This window comes from Anomaloglossus baeobatrachus, chromosome 2 (genome assembly GCF_048569485.1).
Source record: "Anomaloglossus baeobatrachus isolate aAnoBae1 chromosome 2, aAnoBae1.hap1, whole genome shotgun sequence".
NCBI classification, from domain to species: Eukaryota; Metazoa; Chordata; class Amphibia; order Anura; family Aromobatidae; genus Anomaloglossus; species Anomaloglossus baeobatrachus.
Window position 1 is genome coordinate 750,063,036 of NC_134354.1, and position 23,446 is coordinate 750,086,481.

At 45.4% G+C, this 23,446-nt stretch overlaps 1 protein-coding gene across 1 annotated transcript in view; it reads right to left on the bottom strand.

Annotated features, from left to right (window-relative positions):
* The window catches only part of CEP126 (centrosomal protein 126), a 106,623-nt gene that overhangs the window by 14,103 nt on the left and 69,074 nt on the right, over positions 1–23,446 (bottom strand). The window contains exons 6-11 of the mRNA XM_075337470.1: positions 17,186–19,052; positions 13,002–13,142; positions 7,994–8,115; positions 3,471–3,552; positions 2,102–2,302; positions 584–648 (exon numbers count right to left, since the gene is read on the bottom strand). Of these exons, the coding sequence (XP_075193585.1) occupies positions 584–648; positions 2,102–2,302; positions 3,471–3,552; positions 7,994–8,115; positions 13,002–13,142; positions 17,186–19,052 (2,478 nt within the window). The remainder of the gene's footprint in view (positions 1–583; positions 649–2,101; positions 2,303–3,470; positions 3,553–7,993; positions 8,116–13,001; positions 13,143–17,185; positions 19,053–23,446) is intronic.

Sequence of the window (23,446 nt, forward strand, 5' to 3'; positions counted from 1 at the left end):
GGGCCCACCGTTGCAAAACTGTCTGGTGTAGATCACGTTCTACGCCACATTTCTGTGACATGTCCAGTAATCATCTGTTTCAAATGGATCCAGCAGCAATCAGTTAACTTAGGAGGACAAAAAAAAAAAAAGTTACGCAAAGACAATTTTTTGGGGTCCGGCTAAAAAAAAAAACGGATTTCAACAATCTCATTGGACTCATTCATTTCATACACAAGTGTGAGTGAGGCCAAATAAACATTATGACAAGAAGAATAAAAAAATAAAGATTTTTGTACTCTCCATAAAATCCCTTTGTCGTAGCCTTAATTGGGGGACACAGGAACCTCGGGTTATTATGCCGTCTCCTCGTGGCAGCATATTAATCCCTAGTTCCAGTGTCCCCAATGAAGCAACCAAGAATACACGATCAGTGACTCAAATGAAACAAGTGATCTGATTGGGCCCTTGTTCTTTAACATTTAATAACGTACGAGGCCCCTGGGATTTAATATTTGTTAGGAACCCGACACCGAATCTGATATGTAAAACTATTTCCATACATCATATTCATAAAAAGACAGACATGTAAATGGATCCTCACCAGTGGCGATTTTGGCTGAAATCCATTTGTCGTCGTTGAGGGTTTGATCGCGGTGTCTTGAACATCTAAAATAAGAAAACCAATGCAATGAATTGGTTAAAGGCGACCTGCAGAGCTGCTCCTCTGTGCGTAAATGAATCAATTTCTGGGTGTTAATATTTCCCTTGTCAATTTGGGGGGGGGGTGTATCCTACAGACATGGACCTGATCAGGGTTAAAGTGTCAGTGTTAGGACACACTGACAAAAAGAATGGTAATGGCAATATTTTACATAGATTTTCAGGAGGAGTAAAAGAAGAAGAATGTGAAGTCCTATGAAAAGATCATTAGTATTTATTAAACCAGACGTATCTTACGGAGAATCTTTGGTCAGGGTTAGAAATCAGCAAGTCCGATGTTTGGGCCAAGCATTGACTGTTCTGATGCTTTACATATGGAAATCACTCGTGTGAGCATGGCTGTGCTCGGGTACACTCGGTGCTCAGCCAAGTGCAGTGTTTGAACGGCTCGCACTGAATCCAATAGCGTGATCGGATGTAGTGTTTCCTCCCTCCCCACCCCCGAAAAAGGAAAAAACCCCTCCCACACTGCCAAGAAGTGTTCTGCTTATGGCTGGCTGTATGTGGGTGGAGACCGGAACTGTCAATTAGTGACTTTCATTGGGGTTCAGGTCAAGTCCGGGTCCTGAACTTTAGGCCCAAGACACACGGCATGAAAATCGGTGCGAGTGGGATGTGATAAAACATCGCATTCCACTCACACCAATATTAGCATGTGTCAGCGCCCATGAGCGATTATTTTCTCAGCCATAATCGGACCGAGAAAACAATCGCAGCATGCTGCGGATGTAATGCGTTCCTTGAATGGGTGCGAGAGAAAAATCGCCCTGCACTCGCATTACACCGGTGTACCACGAGTGCAGGGAGAGAATGACAATAGCCGGCAACGGAGGAGAGAGGGAGATAACTCCCTCCCTCCTCTCCTCAATGCCGGCCCTCCCGTCCTCAGAGCCAGCCCTCCCCTCCTCAGAGCCGGCCCTCCCCTCCTCAGCGCTGGCCTCCCCTCCTCAGAGCCGGCCCTCCCCTCCTCAGCGCTGGCCTCCCCTCCTCAGAGCCGGCCCTCCCCTCCTCAGAGCCGGCCCTCCCCACCTCAGCGCCGGCCTGCCCCTCCTTAGTCCAGGCCTGCCCTTCCCATCCTCGGCGCCGGCCTGCCCCTCCCATCCTCGGCGCCGGCCTGCCCCTCCCATTCTCGGCGCCGGCCTGCCCCTCCTCGGCGCCGGCCTGCCCCTCCTCGGCGCCGGCCTGCCCCTCCTCAGTGCGAGGATCGCACTAGTGCCCCGTGTGACCCTGGCCTTATATAAAGTCCGGCTGATCCCGCTGAACAAAACTTCAATGGGTCCACTCATCTCTAATGACAACAGGACTCAGCACATGAATAATAAAGGGAACGCAGTTTGTGGAATTACCGCCCGTGGGTCAGGCCTGTTGTGTATGATCGGCGGATGTCCTCCATACTTACTCTGTAGTCTCTGATTGAGGCGGTCCAGTGACTGCAGCAGCCGCTGTTCCTCTATAGAGAGGGCCGTGTGCGGAGCCCTGTGTATCACCGCCATGTGCTTGTTTGCTTGCATCTCTTGCATGGCAGCCAGAATTTCCCCATCTGTTGCAGATGTTTCCGCCAGATTCTCCGCCAGCATAAACTGAGCCGTGCTTTCTGAGACTGCGTCAATCAAAACATTGTAATTAGCCACGAAGAACGTCCTTCCAGCACAAAACATCGTATATCGCCAAAGACCATGTAACTCCTCAGCCTGAGGATGGACAGATGCTGCGGCCTTCATCATTCCCATTACATTACAGATTATGGCTACATCTCTGACAGTGACGTCCTTATCTAGTCTGTTCTGTCCCATATCAAAAAAAAGCAAAGGCTAAAAAACACTAAGGGAAGTGGCGATGTCAGCTCGGTCTGGCTGTCAGGCGACTTGCTGCAGCAGCAGCCCTGCCCTCGTCACATTAAACCTGGTTTGTTCCACTATGTCTTTGGAGATGTGAACTCTCCTCAGCCTGATGGGGGCGGTGAGCTCCTGTTTGATTGACAGTTCGGACCAGCCGCAATATAGCACCAGTGGTCAGTGCTGGCCGCTCTCCGATGCTGCAAGTGCTGAAGACGGCCCGGTTTGTAAGGAAACCGTGTGCCTAGTGATTCCGTGCTATTGTAAGGAGCTTGTAAGCGCTGCGCATGTTCGGCAACTGCTGCTAGACAGCATGTGAAATTAGATTTTGTTTTCTGCTCAGCTTTTGTCGAATGTCTGCTATTCATTTACTTATAGTATAGACCCATTACAGTCAATCTTCCACTCCCGCCTAAAAAAAAATAAATAAAATAACAAAACGGAGAGATGTTGTACTTTGGATCTGTATTACGGACTCAAAGTGCCCATTAAAGTGTATGGGATTGTAAAAAGAAAAAGAAAAAGGATGGTGATCAGGGGCGGCTACTGGGAGGAAATTAACTTGTTTCTTCCTGGGAGCGACCAGCTTTCAGTCATAGATGCTCGGGCTGGAGCGGCTACAGTCATTAGTCAGTAAGTGGCGGCTGTAACTGCCACCCCGACATTTTCACAGCTCACTCTGCACAGTGTAAAGACTGTAGCCTCTCCAGCTGCGCCTCTCTGACTGAAAGCCGGCGGCTCCTGGGAGGTATAAAGTTAATTTTCTCCCAACATGGCAACATTTTTAACCTTTAAATTAACCCTCAGGGTAAATAGTGTTTGGGGACAGCACTGGTTCCCTTTAAGCATTAATTACATGAAAATGGTAAACTTTATAATAAAGAAAGATGGCTGCACGTCTACATAACAGTGCCATCCTGACAGTGTACGCACCTTCTCCAGAGTGTGCGGCGCTGTGCGTTTGCCCGGGCTCCTGTGCGCTTGGCAATGGATTTATCTTGATGGTGTTCACGTTCTGTTCATGGGAAAATATTGCGTAAATTATTCTAGTTACCAAATAAAAAAATACTTGAACGATGTCCCCGAGGATCTCACAAGCCTGACACTATCCACAACCGAATTCATGAGCACCGCACTGTATTATGTCATAATGGCCCTGCGTAAAGCGGCCACCATCCGACGCCAGCAAGGATTAGCCCCGCGGGCTCAATTCTATGGACATCAGATGGTTGCCATGGCGATCGTACCGCAGAGTGGCATGTACGTCTCTCCACAATAAAAGGAATCTGTCACCAGGTTTTTGCTCCCTCATCTGAGAGACCCTGATTCCAGCGATGTGTCACTTACTGAACCGCTTTCTGTCATTTCGATAAAATCACAGTTTCAACCGCTGCAGATCTATCAGTTCTCTGAATGCTGAGCTCTGTATAACCCCGCCCATACTCCTGATTGGCCACTATTTATGTAACACTGTTTATAGGCAGAAAGCTGTCAATCAGTGGGGGGGCGGGCTATACAGAACTCAAATATGGAGGACTACAATGCAGCAGGTTTACTAGTTTTCCATTGATTATCATTGATTTTATCAAAACTGCAGCACTCAGCCCAGTAAGTGACACACCACTGGAATCAGGGTCTCTGTCTTTACATTATGCTGCTCAGATGGCAAAAACCCTGAGAAAGATTGTGTTTAACCTCATGACAGAGTTATGTGCAGGAGGCACACAATGGCCCCTAGTAATAAAGAACAGGGACTCTGTCAGGTATATATAATTTTTACTTGAATACATTTTTTTTTCTTTCTAAAAATCATTTCTGCAATGGGGCTTCGATATAGATTTTGCACTGTTTGGCTTTTACAGGCTTTTTGTGCACATTGCTTCAGAATGAGTTCACTGAAAATACATCAGTGAGCTTGATGGGAGTTTGTACTGTATTATCTGTCCTTTTCTGAGCTCCTCGGTGGTTTTATGACCATAAGGCATACTACTAATACCTCTGCACCACATCAAGCTGTGCCTCCACGCTGGGGCCACAAACCACAAATGACTCCTGAGCCAGTGAATGGAAACAAGATGGACTAGTGACAAAGAGTGAAGTGTGAAAATGTGAGCTTCTTCTACAATTACTGACCCCAGCGGTGAAGAAAATTATGTTTCGTCCCTACCGAACCAGAAGCTCCTTTTTTTTTAAGGTAGGTTAATATGTTAAAAATCTATAGACATCTTTGACATGGGAAAATAATAATGTTTATATATTTTAATGGCCACCATTATTTAAAATTACACTAAGTTCAAGCCTGAAATGTGTAGGAGTTTCTCTTCCAGTAATATAGGCTGGACGTAATCTATGTGTTATCCTTATGCAGCTGTCTTCATTACATATCAGCACAGCTTCTATCCTGCACTTATTTTTTTCTTTATTGATTCTCCTGCAGCCTATTTTCGCTACCATCCCTGAGACTTTAGATGCTTTCTCCCCTGTCCAAACCCCTCTCCCTCCTTCTTGATATCTCTAAGGGTAAATAAAAAAAAAAAAAAAGAACGAGAGAGAGAGGGGGAGGGTAGAGAAAGATGTTTTGATAGATTTATATTGATTTTTTTTAAAAACGACAAAAGGTCTAGTAAACACTCTGCAGTGTGGTAGACATTTATTTTAAGGCTATGTAGAAAGTTGCTTAATGTTGCATTGAGGGATGAAATAATAGTAGTAGTAGTAGTAATAATAATTTATATTTTTTTTTTATTATTGTTATATTTATGTTATATTTATTTATTATTATTATATAAATATAAAATATAATAATAATAAAAAAATATATATATATAATAATAATATTAATAATAAAAATAAATGTAATAAAATATATTAATAATTTTAATATAATAATAGATATAATAAGAATAATAGTAATAATGATAGAAATTAAATCTAAAATAAATATGATAATAAATATGATAATAAAAAATAAATATAGAAACATAATAATAATTTTAAAAATAATAAAAAACAAATATAATAATTATAATAGAAATTATAATAAAATAACAAAAAAATATAATAAAAAAATAATAAAATAAAATAATAATAAATATAATAATAAATATAATACAATATAATAATTAAAAATTATAAAATATATATAATAATAATAATAAAAATCTATAAGAATAATAAGAATAAAATATAACAATCATAATAATAAAAAAATAATAATTTGAATATAATAGAATAATAATAATAATAATAAAAATAAAAAATGAAAATAATAATAATAAAATATAACAATCATAATAAAAAAATCATAATTTGAAAATAATAATAATAATAATAATAATAAATGAAAATAATAAAATAACAATCATAATAAAAAAATCATAATTTGAAAATATAATAATAATAATAAATGAAAATAATAAAATATAACAATCATAATAAAAAAATCATAATTTGAAAATATAATAATAATAATAAAAAATGAAAATAATAATTAATAATTAAACAATATATAATAATAATGAAAAAAATCTGTGTGAAGGTGAACATTGCCTTTAACTTAGAGGGTTACAGAGTTTACACTGACGTATATGGAATGATCCATAACTAATCCCGACACTTGCCCCGCACATAGGACCACCGCACGTGACCCCTGAATACATTTACATAATACAGCGGTGACATGTGAAATGCTTGGAGGGAAAAGGTTAAATAAGCAGACGTTGTGTAAGCGCTTTCCTACAGACATGTGCACATGAGTGAAGTAATGTCGCCTGGAATCTGCCGTCCGCTGCCGCCGAGTTTACACAACCGTGATGATGAGCTGCAGATTTCAGCTCCAAATAAACACTACTGATTAATGGTGCAAAACAGCTGGATTTCCACCGTCCTCATGTGCTGTGCACGCAGCATGCGTTGTAGTACCTCGTGTCATCGGCCTAAACACAGTGAAAGAATTAGGCTATGTGCGCACTAGAGATGTGAAGTTTCTCGAGAAAATCTTCTCGAGAAACTTCTGGGAGTGAAAGATTTGCTGACCTCCGGAAAAAATCCGCGGCAAAACCGCATGCGGATTTGCCGCGGATTAGCCGCGGATTTACCGCGGATTTGCCGCGATTTTCCCTGCGGATTTTTGCAGTCTGTACTGCAGAAATCCGCGGGATACCTGCGTATTTAATGGACATGTTCATTTTCTCAAGAAACTTTCTCGAGAAACTTTTCTCAAGAAACTTTCTTGAGAAAAATCCGCACAGTGCGCACAGCTTTTTTTTTATCTCATAGAATTTCATGGGAAATGTCTGCACAAAGATTGCAGACATTTCTCAAGAAATTTCCGCGGCAAATCCGCGGGTAAATCCGCGGGTATTTTGCTCTAGTGCGCACATAGCCTTAAGATACAAGCTCACCTACTGGATCTAACGCATCCCCGAGGAAGGCACGGCCATTGTAACCATTTTTTCTTACTGGTATTTATGTATTTTTGTCTAAAAATAACCTTTACAACTGGATTTCATTAAAAATGTTGCACCAGTTGCCTTCTACCACCTCTGTGTTGTGTTGTCTATTGTTGTCTGCAGAATGAGTCAACTGAGAATCTATCAGTGAGCTTCTTTTGATGGTCTAATGGGAGACTTTTTAACTCTTAGCTGTTTTTTTTTCTGCGCTCCTCTCAAACTGAATTATTAGTGTGCTGGAAAAGAGCCTGGAAAAGCCAAATTTTAAGTGTAATTGAATTGCAAAAATGATTTTTAGCCCCAAATACATACATAGTGAGATTCAAATGTCCCATCTTTAACAGCGACCATAATGGTCTACATTGACATGTCACATCAAACACTGTATTACAGAGCGGCATGTAGGGCTGCTCACACACTGGGTGCCTCTGAACACTTGAGGGCATAGTGCGCAGTTTTTGCGCTGATTTTATTACTGCTGCTCCCCTGAGTATTCAGTTTTTCTTTTTTTCTAGATCCGCCGTAGAGGTCCAGAGATAAAGCCCTTTTTATTTGGTGCTAATGTTTATGGTCTTCACCAAAGGGACGTGGCTCATTGGATAATAATGCAGAGCAGCCTAAAGACCCGCCCCTGAGGATCATGGGTGCCCCACCCCCTAGGTGAAAGGGTATTCTGGTTATGATTTGGTCATCATCCACAGTGCTTAACGCACCAGATCTCCCCCCCCGTTTGAGTGGAGCATGCGTGCGACGACACCATATAAAGTCTATGGTATCGAAGAGAGAGCTGCGATCTCAGCCCGTCCGACAGAGCAATACACATGTACAACCAATGCTCCACTCAAGAGGGAGGATTAGTAAAGATCTCAGTGATTAGACCGCCATGGATCTACATATTTTACCCGAAATACAATCTCTGCACATTCAGGTAGTGACGCTGCCGGTAGAGACCCTCGCACACGACCGACCACGGCAGGGAGGACATATGAGGTGCACAGGTCATACCTGGGCATGTGATGGCCTCCAGCCGGCTGACACGGGTCTGCCTTTCCTCTGCTCCAGTAACGCTCTGCGCTTGTTCTCGCTGCTGTCCAGAATCTGCTTCCGCCTCGTCAGCGTGACGTAACCTTCCAAAAGACCAAAACCACAGAATGGAAATGCAGACTGCGCTAAAGTGTATACAGTATGTCCACCGCCATTAATTTGAGAACGGTGTCAGCTATAGGCATAGAAGTGGTGTCTAGGTATAGTAAAGTAGCCATGCGCTATGCAATGAAACCACCTATAGCGCCACCTGGTGGAAAACAACGGAGTTAGCATTTTTATCTCAAAAACGGAACGAGATAGAGAAAAAAAGTGAATTACAAAGTTGTAGGGCATCATCAATTCAATACGAATCGACACCTTGCATACAGAAATGCTATGATTAGGACGTGTAAAACTTACAAGGCTGCGGACGTTAAGCAATACCTCATGGAGACCTTCCTGGTGGAGGGGTCGCATACACCTGCTGTTTGATGTGACCTCACAGAAAGAAGTCCAATGGGGTCAGGTCAGGTGAGCGTGGAGGCCACTCCACACAGCCACCATACCCAATGACTTGTAGGAAGGTCTCCATGAGGTATTGCTTAACGTCCGCAGCCTTGTGAGTTTTACACATTCTAATCATAGCATTTCTGTATGCAAGGTGTCGATTCGTATTGAATTGATGATGCCCTACAACTTTCTAATTCACTTTTTTTCTGTATCTCGTTCTGTTGTTGAGATAAAAATGCTAACTCCGTTGTTTTCCACCAGGTGGCGCTATAGGTGGTTTCATTGCGTAGCGCATAGCTACTTTACAATACCTAGACGCCACTTCTATGCCTATAGCTTCTGCCGTTCTCAAATTAATGGCGGTGGACAGGATATGGGTGGACACACTGTATAACCTAGACATACATGAATATAGGAACCGGATTATCTCTGTAATCGGTGACACCTGACAGATGCCGGATAATCAGATGATCTGGATTACTGGATATTATTGGACTCTACCACTTTATGCATTGGTATGGCACACATCCATAATATGGCCCCTGTGCCCATACTGTACCCTTCTGTGATCTCATGCAACATCACAAAGATCATGTAAGGGAGTATACAGTCAGGGCCAGAAATATTTGGACAGTGACACAAGTTTTGTTATTTTAGCTGTTTACAAAAACATGTTCAGAAATACAATTATATATATAATATGGGCTGAAAGTGCACACTCCCAGCTGCAGTGTGAGAGTTTTCACATCCAAATCAGAGAAAGGGTTTAGGAATCATAGCTCTGTAATGCATAGCCTCCTCTTTTTCAAGGGACCAAAAGTAATTGGACAAGGGACTCTAAGGGCTGCAATTAACTCTGAAGGCGTCTCCCTCGTTAACCTGTAATCAATGAAGTAGTTAAAAGGTCTGGGGTTGATTACAGGTGTGTGGTTTTGCATTTGGAAGCTGTTGCTGTGACCAGACAACATGCGGTCTAAGGAACTCTCAATTGAGGTGAAGCAGAACATCCTGAGGCTGAAAAAAAAGAAAAAATCCATCAGAGAGATAGCAGACATGCTTGGAGTAGCAAAATCAACAGTTGGGTACATTTTGAGAAAAAAGGAATTGACTGGTGAGCTTGGGAACTCAAAAAGGTCTGGGCGTCCACAGATGACAACAGTGGTGGATGATCGCCGCATACTTTCTTTGGTGAAGAAGAACCCGTTCACAACATCAACTGAAGTCCAGAACACTCTCAGTGAAGTAGGTGTATCTGTCTCTAAGTCAACAGTAAAGAGAAGACTCCATGAAAGTAAATACAAAGGGTTCACATCTAGATGCAAACCATTCATCAATTCCAAAAATAGACAGGCCAGAGTTAAATTTGCTGAAAAACACCTCATGAAGCCAGCTCAGTTCTGGAAAAGTATTCTATGGACAGATGAGACAAAGATCAACCTGTACCAGAATGATGGGAAGAAAAAAGTTTGGAGAAGAAAGGGAACGGCACATGATCCAAGGCACACCACATCCTCTGTAAAACATGGTGGAGGCAACGTGATGGCATGGGCATGCATGGCTTTCAATGGCACTGGGTCACTTGTGTTTATTGATGACATAACAGCAGACAAGAGTAGCCGGATGAATTCTGAAGTGTACCGGGATATACTTTCAGCCCAGATTCAGCCAAATGCCGCAAAGTTGATCGGACGGCGGTTCATAGTACAGATGGACAATGACCCCAAGCATACAGCCAAAGCTACCCAGGAGTTCATGAGTGCAAAAAAGTGGAACATTCTGCAATGGCCAAGTCAATCACCAGATCTTAACCCAATTGAGCATGCATTTCACTTGCTCAAATCCAGACTTAAGACGGAAAGACCCACAAACAAGCAAGACCTGAAGGCTGCGGCTGTAAAGGCCTGGCAAAGCATTAAGAAGGAGGAAACCCAGCGTTTGGTGATGTCCATGGGTTCCAGACTTAAGTCAGTGATTGCCTCCAAAGGATTCGCAACAAAATATTGAAAATAAAAATTTTTTTTTGGGTTTGGTTTATTTGTCCAATTACTTTTGACCTCCTAAAATGTGGAGTGTTTGTAAAGAAATGTGTACAATTCCTACAATTTCTATCAGATATTTTTGTTCAAACCTTCAAATTAAACGTTACAATCTGCACTTGAATTCTGTTGTAGAGGTTTCATTTCAAATCCAATGTGGTGGCATGCAGAGCCCAACTCGCGAAAATTGTGTCACTGTCCAAATATTTCTGGACCTAACTGTATGGCGCTGCATGGAGAGCGTCCTGATCCGTTGTATGGATCTGCAGGGACTCCATGTCCCATACAGAGGGGTCTTGCACTTAGCCTCCGTTCAGGGGTCTTCAACCTCACGTACCTTGAGAGCCTGATTAATCTCTGAGACATAGCCTAGAGACAAATTCTATGCGGAGGAATGATAGAAGCCCCCTGTGTGGACATGTAAAAGACCACTCGGGAAATTAGTCTCCACTAGGGAAACTAACAAACAAAACAAAAAAAAAAAAAGAGACAATTGCACTCTGTAATGCTAAAGCATGCAAACAATGAATGTAAGAATACATATATACATTACTGTTTAAGGAAATCTAGGAAAATTGAGATATTTAGCATACAAAAATGGCCATTTCTATATCTGCCCAGTAGCCACGCCAAGGCATACCTCGTTGCTGGTAACATACACTGAACTGGGGCCTCTCTCTGGGTTACTAAATATCTCAATTTTTCCTAGATTTCATTAAGCAATAATGCATATCTATATTCTTACAGTCATTGCCAATGTATGTATAGCGCTGTGGAATTAATAGCGCTATATAAATGAACAAAATTATTATAAATTATTATTATTTGCATGCTTTAGCATTTCACAGTGCAACGGTCCTTTTGTTATTATATGTCATGTTCAGTTTTGCACCTGTTCACACTGCATTTTGGGAGTGCAGTCAGCCTTTTTTTTACTACATTCAGGAAACTAAAATGCCTCTTTTAATAATGCCACCCGTCATACGGCAGGAATTCAATGCATGCCCCCAAAGTAGTAATGGCCTAAATACCCCTTATAAAGTAATAATGCTGGTTTAGTGCCCCCTTAACATGTAATGTTATCTTGAGTTCCCCTTATACAGTAATTCTGCCTCCTGAGTTGCTCCTTAAAGGGAACCTGTCACCACTTTTTTTGTCGTATAAGCTGCGGCCAGCACCACCGGGCTCTTATATACAGGATTCTAACATGCTGGATATAAGAGCCCAGGCCGCTGTGAGAACATAAAAAACACTTTATAATACTTATCTAATGATCGCTCGGTTGGCCAGATGGGCGTCTCCGTTCTCCGGTGCCGGCACCGCCTCTTTCGGCCATCTTCGTCCTCCTTCTCTAGCCGTGGTGCAGGACGGGTCCGACGTCATCCACACTCGCCGGCATTCAGGTCTTGAGCAGGGCAGATCAAAGTATTGTAGTGCGCCTGCGCAGGACCGGCGAGTGTGTATGACGTAGGACACGTCACGCACACAGGAGTCAGAAGGAAGACAAAGATGGCCAAAAGAGGAGGCGCCGGGACCGGAGAACGGAGACGCCCATCTGGCCAACCGAGCAACCGTTAGGTAAGTATAATAAAGTGTTTTTTACGTTCTACACAGCGGCCTGAGCTCTAATATATAGCATGCTAGAATACTGTATATAAGAGCCCGGTGGTGGTGGCCGCAGCTTATAAGCCCAAAAAGTGGTGACAGGTTCCCTTTAACAATTAATAATGCCCTAGGGCCCCCCTAAAATGTAACAATGTCCTTTGAGTATCCCCTGAAGAATTATGAATATCTCCGGGTGCCCCGGTGTATATACCGTTGAGAGTGTAACAGACAACCCATGAGCCACACAACAGAGATCCGTGGCCACATGTGGCTCACGTGTCGCGGGGTCCGAAGGCAGGACCCTATACAATGCCATAGAAAATGTTGGCGCTTTATAATGGGAAATTGAATATTCATTAGAGAGCAGCAGCACCGTGCAAAAGTCGACAAGAACAGTGATGACAAGATGCTGTTTTTGGAGAGGGGTCAGGCCGTGTTGACACAGGGTGGATATGAGCGGGATTTCCAAAATCCATTGTGCACATTGATCCAACAGTAGCGGAAGCTTCATGGGTAAAATCCGCTTCATTTCCGCAGCGGAATTCACCGCATTTGGAGCGGATTTTGCTGCAGATTTTCAGCGAAAGGAAATATCTGACCCTAACATTTGCTCACACGTCTGCTGCTGCAGAAAAGAGAGGGGACGACCGACATCACATATTGCACAAAGGCATTCAAATCTGATAGTTTTTGATGATTTGGGCAAAAACTGAGGCAAAAGGCATTTGGTTTTCCACCACTTTTGCAAGGTGTGGACACATCCTGACAAAATGACTGCCCCATCATGAGAAGGTGGGCTCGATGGGATCTCTGGTACCGCGGAGTGGAAATCTTACCATTATTAAGCGGAGAGAAAAAGCCATTCATTCTCGACAGCGACTTCCAGTTATTCAGGGCTGCGCCATCAATCACGATGTGGGACAGGTTTGGTCGGGCATGCTGTAAATGAGCGGGCATATCGCCGGCGCGGAGATCACCTAAAATACAAGCGGCTCTGTTAGGATCAGGTAACAAGAGCTGACGATTAGTCTAATCAGCTTCAATGACGAAAACACAAAACTGTACGGGGGATGGGCACGGATTCAGTATATCATGTGAAATCTGAGCAGATGTAGCAGAGCTGAAGAGCTCATCCACATTTCTAGGACTGCGTCATGGCGCAGGTACGTTCTGTATGTACTGCACTGTATTCTCTGCATATCACTAAATCTAAAAAGTATTTTCTTATGGATTCTGCATGAGATGCTCTATTTAATGACATTTTTTTCATGCTACGAAACATATACAGCTGCACCCTAAAATGCTAACAATGAAAAAGTGAACTCTGACATTGCATTACTGCTATAGGAATATATGAAAAAAGAGATGTTTAGCTTATGTATTGGCCAATGCATGTGAGCCCAGTAACAAACGACAAGGTAATCTCTGTATATCGGGAGTTCCTGACATGCCACTGTCTGGGTAAAAAACCTCCATGTCTGGGCAGCTAGACTCCTGCTATAAAGGGGAGTGATCACAGCCTGGTTATAGGGCAGTTTTAAGTTAGGTTCCCGATATACAGAGATCACCTTGCCATACGTATAGTAAATGACAAAGCTTCTCCAATCCCCTGCCATGTTAATCACAGACAGAGCACGGGCTGTACCTGAGGCTATCCATGTGCCGTGTCCGATTGTCAGAGATACATAGACTTGTACTAGTACTATTCATCCGTAATGTTTCACAAAAAAAAACCTTTGACATGCGAATAGCCCCATAGACTATGAGTATGTGATGTATCCACGAAATTCACATACAGAACCAGTAGGTGAAAAACCGACATCTGAATGAGGCCTTAGGAGCGGAGCAGCTCCAAAAACCTCCATGTGCACTCCCCTTGAGGCCTTGCTCCCCCCCGAGGCTGTGCTCCCCTTGAAGCCGCGCTCCTCCCGAGGCCACGCTCCCCTTGAAGCCGCGCTCCCCCTGAGGCCGCGCTCCCCCTGAGGCCGCGCTCCCCCCGAGGCCGCGCTCCCCCCGAGGCCGCGCTCCCCCCGAGGCCGCGCTCCCCCCGAGGCCGCGCTCCCCCGAGGCCGCGCTCCCCCTGAGGCCGCGCTCCCCCTGAGGCCGCGCTCCCCCTGAGGCCGCGCTCCCCCTGAGGTCGCGCTCCCCTTGAAGCCGCGCTCCCCTTGAAGCCGCGCTCCCCCTGAGGCTGCGCTCCCCTTGAAGCCATGCTCCCCCTGAGGCCGCACTCCTCTTGAAGCCGCGCTCCCCCTGAGGCCGCGCTCCCCCTGAGGCCGCGCTCCCCCTGAGGCCGCGCTCCCCTTGAAGCCGTGCTCCCCCTGAGGCCGCACTCCCCTTGAAGCCGCGCTCCCCCTGAGGCCGCACTCCCCTTGAAGCCGCGCTCCCCCTGAGGCTGCGCTCCCCCTGAGGCCGCGCTCCCCTTGAAGCCACGCTCCCCCTGAGGCCGCGCTCCCCTTGAAGCCACGCTCCCCCTTAGGCCATGCTCCCCCCGAGGCCGCATTCTTGCAAGGAGCTTCTGCTGAGCTTTTGATATTGCAGCATTTCTGCACATATTATGTAAATTAGGTTATTTGCGTTTTATCTCGTTTTTGATGCTGCGTTTGTGTCTCTTTTTGGTGTGGCATATTTCCATTAAAGCTGCTTTGTTTTTGATACTGCCTGGTACTTGACTTCGCCAAAACGTTACTGATATACTTATGTGCGGATTACAGGTGTTTTTGATGCGTTTCCGCTGTGTAAACACGCTGATCACGTGTGTGCGGGTTTAACCTGTGTTTTTTCTGCATTTAATGCAAGTCTATGGTGAAAATCTGCACAGAAAAATCCGGCATATCCGCAGGAGAAATTGACATGTTGCGGATTTGTAACCCGCACCGCAAGTCAGATTACACTGGGGAATAAAGAAGCAGAATGTGCAGGAAATTTCTATAAATCCCATCCATTCTGTAAGACGCTGCAGCGACAATACACAGCGTCAAAAACTCACCAAAAACTCATTGTGAGCACAGACTTGGGGAATTTATTGCAATAAACAAACACTTAAAGTTTTTGGAGCATATCCTGGTATGTTTTTTTTTCTTTATGTACGGGGACCTTTATTCTTCAGAAGTCAATTTTGGAGAGTTTTTTTTCATGATGAGGCGTCTCAAGAATTTTCATGTTAAATTAATTTTCCCCGTTGAAATAATAGCACCTAGCGCACTGTATACATGTTTTTCCGATTGAAAGAGTATTCAAAACTGCGGATTTCGGAGCAGAATTTGCTCCAAAATCCACAACAAATAACTCAGTGTGAACACGTCCTGAGATTTCCTATTGATCTGAGCAGTTAATTCTGCTTGTGGTGATGCTTTTTTATCCCATGCCTTTTCTTCACGTGGAAAAACAAGCAACACATCAATATCTTATGCTCACATGGATCTTCTTGCTCCAAAATCCACATGAAAAACTTCTTCAAATACACGTTTTTTTACCACTTTGAGTGGATTTTTCAGCCAAAAAAATACTTGTAAAAAGAACTTTGTGACTATACCCTCAACAATTTTTTTTTTTTCAAGCAAAAACAATCTCCAATTTGACTATTAAATCAAAATATGCAAAAAAGACACCCTATGCACAAAAAAAAGTGTAAAAAAAAAACAAAACAAAAAACAAAAAAATACCAACAACTTGGGGTTTTGATGATGCTTTTTGGATGTGGCTTTTTCAGCCAGAAAAATCAACATAAAAATGTTTGTGAACATACCCTTAAAGGGAACCGGTCACCAGATTTGTGGCCTATAAGCTGCAGCCACCACCAGTGGGCTCTTATATACAGCAGTCTAACATGCTGTATATAAGAGCCCAGGCCGCTGTGTAGACATAAAAATCACTTTATAATACTCAATTAAGGGGCAGTGCAGACTGGTCAGATGGGTGTCTCCGTTCTCCAGTACCGGCGCCTCCTCTTTCGGCCATCTTTGTCCTCCTTCTTCTGAAGCCTGGGTGCATGATGCGTCCTACGTCATCCACACTAGCTGGCATTTAGGTCCTGCGCAGGCGCACTACAATACTTTGATCTGCCTTGCTCAGGGCAGATCAAAATGCGCCTGCGCAAGACCTCAATGCCGCCTAGTGTGGATAACGTAGGATGCGTCATCTGCCCAGGCTTCAGAAGAAGGAGGACAAAGATGGCCGAAAGAGGAGGCGCCGGTACTGGAGAACGGAGACACCCATCCAATCCCACACCGCCCCCTTAGGTGAGTATTATAAAGTGTTTTTTACGTTCTACACAGCGGCCTGGGCTCTTATATACAGTATTCTAGAATATTGTATATAAGAGCCCACTGGTGGTGGCCGCAGTTTATAGTCGCCAAATCTGGTGACAGGTGCCCTTTAAAGTATGTGAGGTTTTCCTAGTAGAAGCCACTTCAGGCCGTTATGAACGGGTTACTTCGCTGATGTTTTTGCCATCGTTTTTTTTGCTCCCTATGTATTTTTTTCATGGATTAAACTATAACTGGTGAGCGGTTTCCTACCAAACCCGGCAGGAGGTGTTCTGCTTGTCTGTCGGGTGTTTATAGACCAATTAGTCAAGGACGAGCGTTCCTATACTTTATCCTGATCATCGGTTAACCTACATGGGTCGTATAGGAGTTAGCTCATTTACATAAAGTCCAAGTGACCAGGATAGGATAATTATTCAGCTTTTTTTTTTTTTTACTACACTTTGATATATCTTTTCCATCTAGAATACTTCATGTTGGGCCTGAGGGAGCGACCACTAACGTAGTAATAATGATGGGCGTCTGCATATGGTTTGTATGTCCTCCCTGTGTTTCAGGGTCGGGGTACCACATTTCCTCGCACCCTTATACATACATTTGTAATTTAGTTTGTGATATCCACCAATGAAGACAATCTCTGGATTGCACTTCAGAATATCCCACCATATCTTAAGTCCTCACACTCCCTTTAGGTCCATTTCACCAAGCAATTCCGGAGAGCTGAGATGGTGTTACTGATACAATATTGCACCCACCTGTAGAGGCATTTTTGTGCGCTAAGGCACTTCGGACGCCTTGCCACAGGAGCGCGATTTCCTCATCGGTTGGTGTTTGGTCTAAACGTAATCCATTTTCCCCGAACACTGGGTGTCGCTTGATGGGAAGAGGCAAGGTTTCGTGCAGTGCCAATACCCGCTCACTATTCAGAGTGAGCGCAGCCTTTGAGGCACTGTCCAAATTCGGAGCATAACCCTGAGTGTTCTGGGCAACACCGGAAGAGTGAGGCAAGGTTTGGTACGCCATATTGTCCTTCTTGGTGGCGATATTGCCCGGAGAGATGCCCGTGCTGACCGGCTGAGTCATGGCCTGGGTCATGATCTCTCTGTTATTTTCTGGTCCGGGCCTCGGAGGAGGATGTGGAGTCACCACCTTTCCCTGAGCCTTTGCAATCTTGCTGGCCTCGGTTGCCGACTGTGGTCGGATGATAATGCCCTTTCTATTCCGGTGCACCACTGATGATGGGGTCCTAGCAGATTTTGGACGCCTTACCACCTTAGTCTTTGTTTTTGGAGGGCTTCTGACCGTGTGCATATGCCCTATAGAGTTGGGTTCCTCATCTTTAGACACCATCCATGCCTGCTTAGTGAAATGGTAACCTGTAGATAAGACAGGGCCAATTTGTGTAGTCGTATAGGCTAGGTCATTCTCTTTGCAATATGCTGCTGCTAAGGATTCGTCTGGAGACGTTTTGATAGCCTGTGTAATCCCATTCATACCAGGGACATCTTGACCATCCATAATTTTCTCGATTTCATCTAGCCACCTCAGTTTTTTATTTTTCGTTCTCTTATGCTCTTTTTCTTTTATGAGTTCCACACTATCTCGAATGCCCATGGAGCCCCTGTCCCCGATAAGTACCATTTTGCTGACCCCCATCGCTCTGGTGAACCCGTTCTCAGAAGTGGAGCCCTTCTTCAATATGCTCTTCAATAACTTCTTCTCTTCTTTTCCGGCACTATTCATTTTCGCCTGTCTATAGATGGTAGACAAGGCCAGCTCGGGATCATCTACAGAAAGCGGTGACCCATTTTGTTGACCCTTTGAATGCTGGATTGGTGCCGATTCAGTTTGGAAGCTTTGGGTTGGTGAAGACTGTTTTTGATGCAATGGATTATTGGCTTCTACAGGTTTATGGTGGCCGATTTTCACGGTGTGAAATTGTGCATTGTATAAATTTGTAAGGACCTCATGATCAGGAATTGAGCTCATTGAACGGGTTTTGCTTGGTTTTAAGTCTGTGCTTATACTAGAAGAACTGTTGGAAAATGGAACGACAACTGGGGTTGCCAAGAGCTGTGTAATTGGAGGTCTTGATGATTGTCCTGGGTGTTGGGCAGCTTCTTTACCATGAGGCATGGTAGTCTGAATTGGGTCTTTTGGAGATGGGTCAGGAGTGGTCCACGCTTTGCTTGGTCTAATATTGCAAGCTGTTGAGACTCGAGACCCCTGATTTACATCCTGATTTGGTACAGAGACGTTGTATGTGCTTACGGAGTGGAATTTGCCATTTCTTGCTAATGTGTCCATCATTATTTGCTGAAATCCATTTTGGGGGAAACCATCTTCATTTCCCATCACAGGGCGCTTTTCTACGATCATTTCTTTGGGTTGGGGAGGCTCGGGAAGGCTTGTGTGATTGTTTAGGCCACGGCCATCATCTTCAGTACTATGATCTGCTCTATTCAGGGAGGAACAAGAAATTTCTGCAAGTGCTTGGTGCAACGGATCAGATGAAAACACTGAGCTGTTTTCTTCTTTTACCGTCTCTGAATTTTCTTCGAGGCTGTCCAAACTAGACAAGCTGTCGGCACGTGCGAGCTGTTCAACTTCTTGGTGAAAATTCTGTGAAAAGAAACAAAGCCATAAGAACAATGCCAGATTACCACCTCCAATCTATAATTTTTCTAGGGATTTAAAAGGGAGTTTTTCAGTGAAGATAACCCCTGTTGGTATACCTACAGAGGGTAAAGAAGGGAATTTTGTATACTTACCGTAAATTCCTTTTCTTCTAGCTCCAATTGGGAGACCCAGACAATTGGGTGTATAGCTACTGCCTCCGGAGGCCACACAAAGTATTACACTCAAAAGTGTAAGGCCCCTCCCCTTCTGGCTATACACCCCCAGTGGGATCACTGGCTCACCAGTTTAGTGCAAAAGCAAGAAGGAGGAAAGCCAATAACTGGTTTAAAGACCAATTCAATCCGAAGAAACATCGGAGAACTGCAACCATTCACATGAACAACATGTGTACCGAAAAAAACCCCTAAGAAAACAGGGCGGGCGCTGGGTCTCCCAATTGGAGCTAGAAGAAAAGGAATTTACGGTAAGTATACAAAATTCCCTTCTTCTTTGTCGCTCCATTGGGAGACCCAGACAATTGGGATGTCCAAAAGCAGTCCCTGGGTGGGTAAAAGAATACCTCGTGGTAGGGCTGTCAAACAGCCCTTTCGTACAGGTGGGCAACCGCCGCCTGAAGGACTTGTCTACCTAGGCTGGCGTCTGCCGAAGCGTAGGTATGCACCTGATAATGCTTGGTAAAAGTGTGCAGACTCGACCAGGTAGGTGCCTGGCACACCTGCTGAGCCGTAGCCTGGTGCCGTAATGCCCAGGACTCACCCACGGCTCTGGTAGAATGGGCATTAAGCCCTGAGGGAACCAGGAGCCTAGCAGAACGGTAGGTTTCAAGAATTGGTTCCTTGAGCCACCGAGTCAGGGTGGATCTGGAAGCTTGCGACCCCTTACGCTGACCAGCGACAAGGACAAAGAGTGCATCCGGGCGGCACAGGAGCGCCGTGCGGGAATGTAGATCCTGAGTGCTCTCACCAGATCCAACAGATGCAAATCCTTTTCAAATTGATGGACTGGATGAGGACACACAGAAGGTAAGGTGATATCTTGATTGAGATGAAAGTGGGATACCACCTTAGGGAGAAAGTCCGGAATCGGACGCCGAACCCCCTTGTCCTGGTGAAGACCAGGAATGGAGATTTGCATGACAGCGCTGCTAGCTCGGACACTCTCTGAAGAGACGTGACCGCTACTAGAAAGGCCACTTTCTGTGAAATACGGAAAGGGAAACAACTTTCAAAAGCTCAAAAGGCGGCTTCAAGAGAGTCATTAGAACCTTGTTCGGACTCCAGAGCTCTAATGGCCGCTTGTACGGAGTGATGAGAAGACAAACTCCCTGCAGGAACGTGCATACCTGCGGAAGTCGGCTAGGCGATTCTGAAAAAATACAGATAGCGCTGAGACTTGTCCCTTAAGGGAGCTGAGCGACCAACTATTTTCCAACCAAGATTGTCGGAAGGAAGGAAAAATAGGCGATGCAAATGGCCAGGGAGAAACTCCTTGAGCAGAGCACCAAGATAAGAATATCTTCCACGATCTGTGGTAGATCTTGGCGGACGTTGGCTTCTTGGCCTGCGTCATGGTGACAACCACTCCTGAGATAATCCTGAAGACGCTAGGATCCAGGACTCAATGGCTACACCGTCATGTTCAGGGCCGCAGAGTTCAGATGGAAAAAAGGGCCCTTGAAACAGCAAGTCTGGTCGGTCTGGTAGTGGCCACGGTTGGCCTACCGTGAGGTACCACAGATCCGGGAACCCCGACCTCCTCGGCCAATCTGCGACCAATGTTGAACTAAGGCGTCCGCCGCCAGAGCTCGATGATCGTGAGATTGTGCTATGAAGCCGGAACAAAGTTGTTGTGCCGTGACGCCATTATGTCGACGTCCGGCATCCCGCAGCGGCGACAGATCTCCTGAAACCCGTCCGGGTGAAGAAACCAGTCCCCTGCGTCCATACCCTGGCGACTGAGGAAGTCTGCTTCCTAGTTTACCACGCCTGGGATGTGAACTGCGGATATGGTGGATGCCGTGTCTTCTACCCACGTTAGAATCCGCCGGACTTCCTGGAAGGCTTGCCGGCTGCGTGTTCTTCCGTGGTGGTTGATGTATGCCACCGCTGTGGAGATATCCGACTGAATTCGGATGTGCTTGCTTTTCAGCCACTGCTGGAAGGCTTGTAGGACAAGATACACTGCTCTGATTTCCAGAACATTGAGCTGAAGGGTGGACTCTTGCTGAATCCACGTACCTTGAGCCCTGTGGCGGAGAAAAAACTGCTCCCCATTCTGATAGACTCGTGCCTGTCGTAACTACCGCCCAGGATGGGGGTAGGAAGGACCTTTTTTCTGACCATGAGGTGGGAAGAAGCCACCACCGTAGGGATTCTTTGGCCGCCTGAGAAGGGGAGACGTCTCTGTCGATGGGTGTCGACTTCCCGTCTCATTGGCGGGGAATGTCCCATTGTAGTGGACGCAGATGAAACTGCGCGAAAGGGACTGCCGCCATTGCTACCATCTTACGTGAGAAGTGCATGAGGCGTCTCAATGTGTGCGACTGATCCTAAGGAGAGATTGCAGCCTTGTCTGTAGTGAACGCTGTTTGTCTAGCGGAAGCTTCACTATCGCTGAGAGAGTATGAAACTCCATGCCTAGATATGTTAGTGATTGGCCCGGGGTCGGATCTGACTTTGAAAAGTTGATGATCCACCCGAAACTCTGGAGAGTCTCCAGCGCAACGTTCGGCTGTGTTGGCATGTTCCTTAAGAGGGTGCCTTGACAAGTAGATCTCCCAAACACGGGATCACAGAGTGACCTTGAGATTGCAGGACTGGTACTACTGCTGGCATGACCTTAGCGAAGACCCGTGGGGCTATCGCCAGCCAGAAGGCAAGGTTACGAACTGAAGGTGTTCGCGTCTTATAACAAAGCGTAGAAACGCTGGAGCTCTGGATCAATCGGCACGTGGGGATAAGCATCCTTGACGTCTATCGATGTTAGGAAATTTCCTTGAAACATTGAGGCGATGACGGAGCGGGGGATTACATCCGGAACCGCCTGGTGTTCACGAGCTGGTTGAGCCGTGTTAGATCCAGAACGGGACGGAAATACTCGTCCTTTCTTGGCATCGCAAATAATTCGGAGTAAAAACCGTGACCTTGTTCCTGAAGAGGAACGGGGGTCACCACTCGTTGTGCCTTTAGAGTGCCCACCGCCTGCAGAAGAGCGTCGGCTCAGTCGGGAGGTGGAGAAGTTCTGAAGAATTGAGTTGGAGGACGAGAACTGAACTCTATCCTGTACCCATGAGACAGAATGTCTCTCACCCAACGGTCTTTGACCTGTGACAGCTAAATATCGCCAAGGCGGGAGAGCCTGCTACCGACCGAGGATGCGGAGAGAGGAGGCCGCAAGTCATGAGGAAGCCTCTTGGGAGTGGGTTTTCAGGCTGTCTTTTTTGGGCGTGACTGAGCCCGCCAAGAAACTGAGCTCCTCTGATCCTTTTGAGTCCTCTTTGGACGAGGAGAAATGGGACCTGCCCGAGCCTTGAAAAAACCGAAAACCCCGACTGTCCCTTGGTATGTTGGGGTTTGTTTTGTCTGGGCTGAGGTAAGGAAGAATCCTTACTCTTGAACTGTTTAATGATTACATCTCACGCACACTAAACAGTCGGTCAGCAGAACAAGGCAAACTGGTTAAGCCCTTTTTTGGAAGCAGAATCTGCCTTCCATTCAGTTAACACCCAGGCCCTGCGTAAAACCACGGAGTTAGCGGACGCCACTGTCGTACGGGGCGTAGAGTCCAGGACAGCATTAATCGCCTAAGACGCAAATGCAGACATTTGAGCGGTTAAGGATGACACTTGCGGAACAGATGTACGTGTGACCGTGTCCATCTGTGTAAGACAAGCTGAAGTAGCTTGGGGTGCCTCTACGGCTGCTGGAGCTAACAGCGCGCCGATAGCCTCATAGATGGATTTCGACCAGAGATCCCTCTGTCAGTCAGTGGCATCTTTAAGTGCAGCCCCATCTTCCACTGCAACTATGGATCTAGCTGCAAGCTGGAGATTGGAGGATGCCCCTTGGGACACTGGGTCCAGCCATTGCCCACGTCAGGGGGTAGGGATAACGTGTATCCTCAGCCGTTTGGGGAAGCGCTTAACTGGATAAGTGCGGTGTTCCTGGACTGCCTGTGTAAAGTCAGGGTGGTCAAGGAAAGTATTTAATTTACGCTTGGGATACGTGAATGGAATTTCTCCTGCTATGAAGCTGACTCTTCCACTGGAGGAGCTGGGGGAGAAATAACTAACATTCTATTGATGGACGCTATGAGAGTATTGACTATGGCGTCACCATCAGGTGTATCCAGATTGAGAGCGGTCTCAGGATTAGATC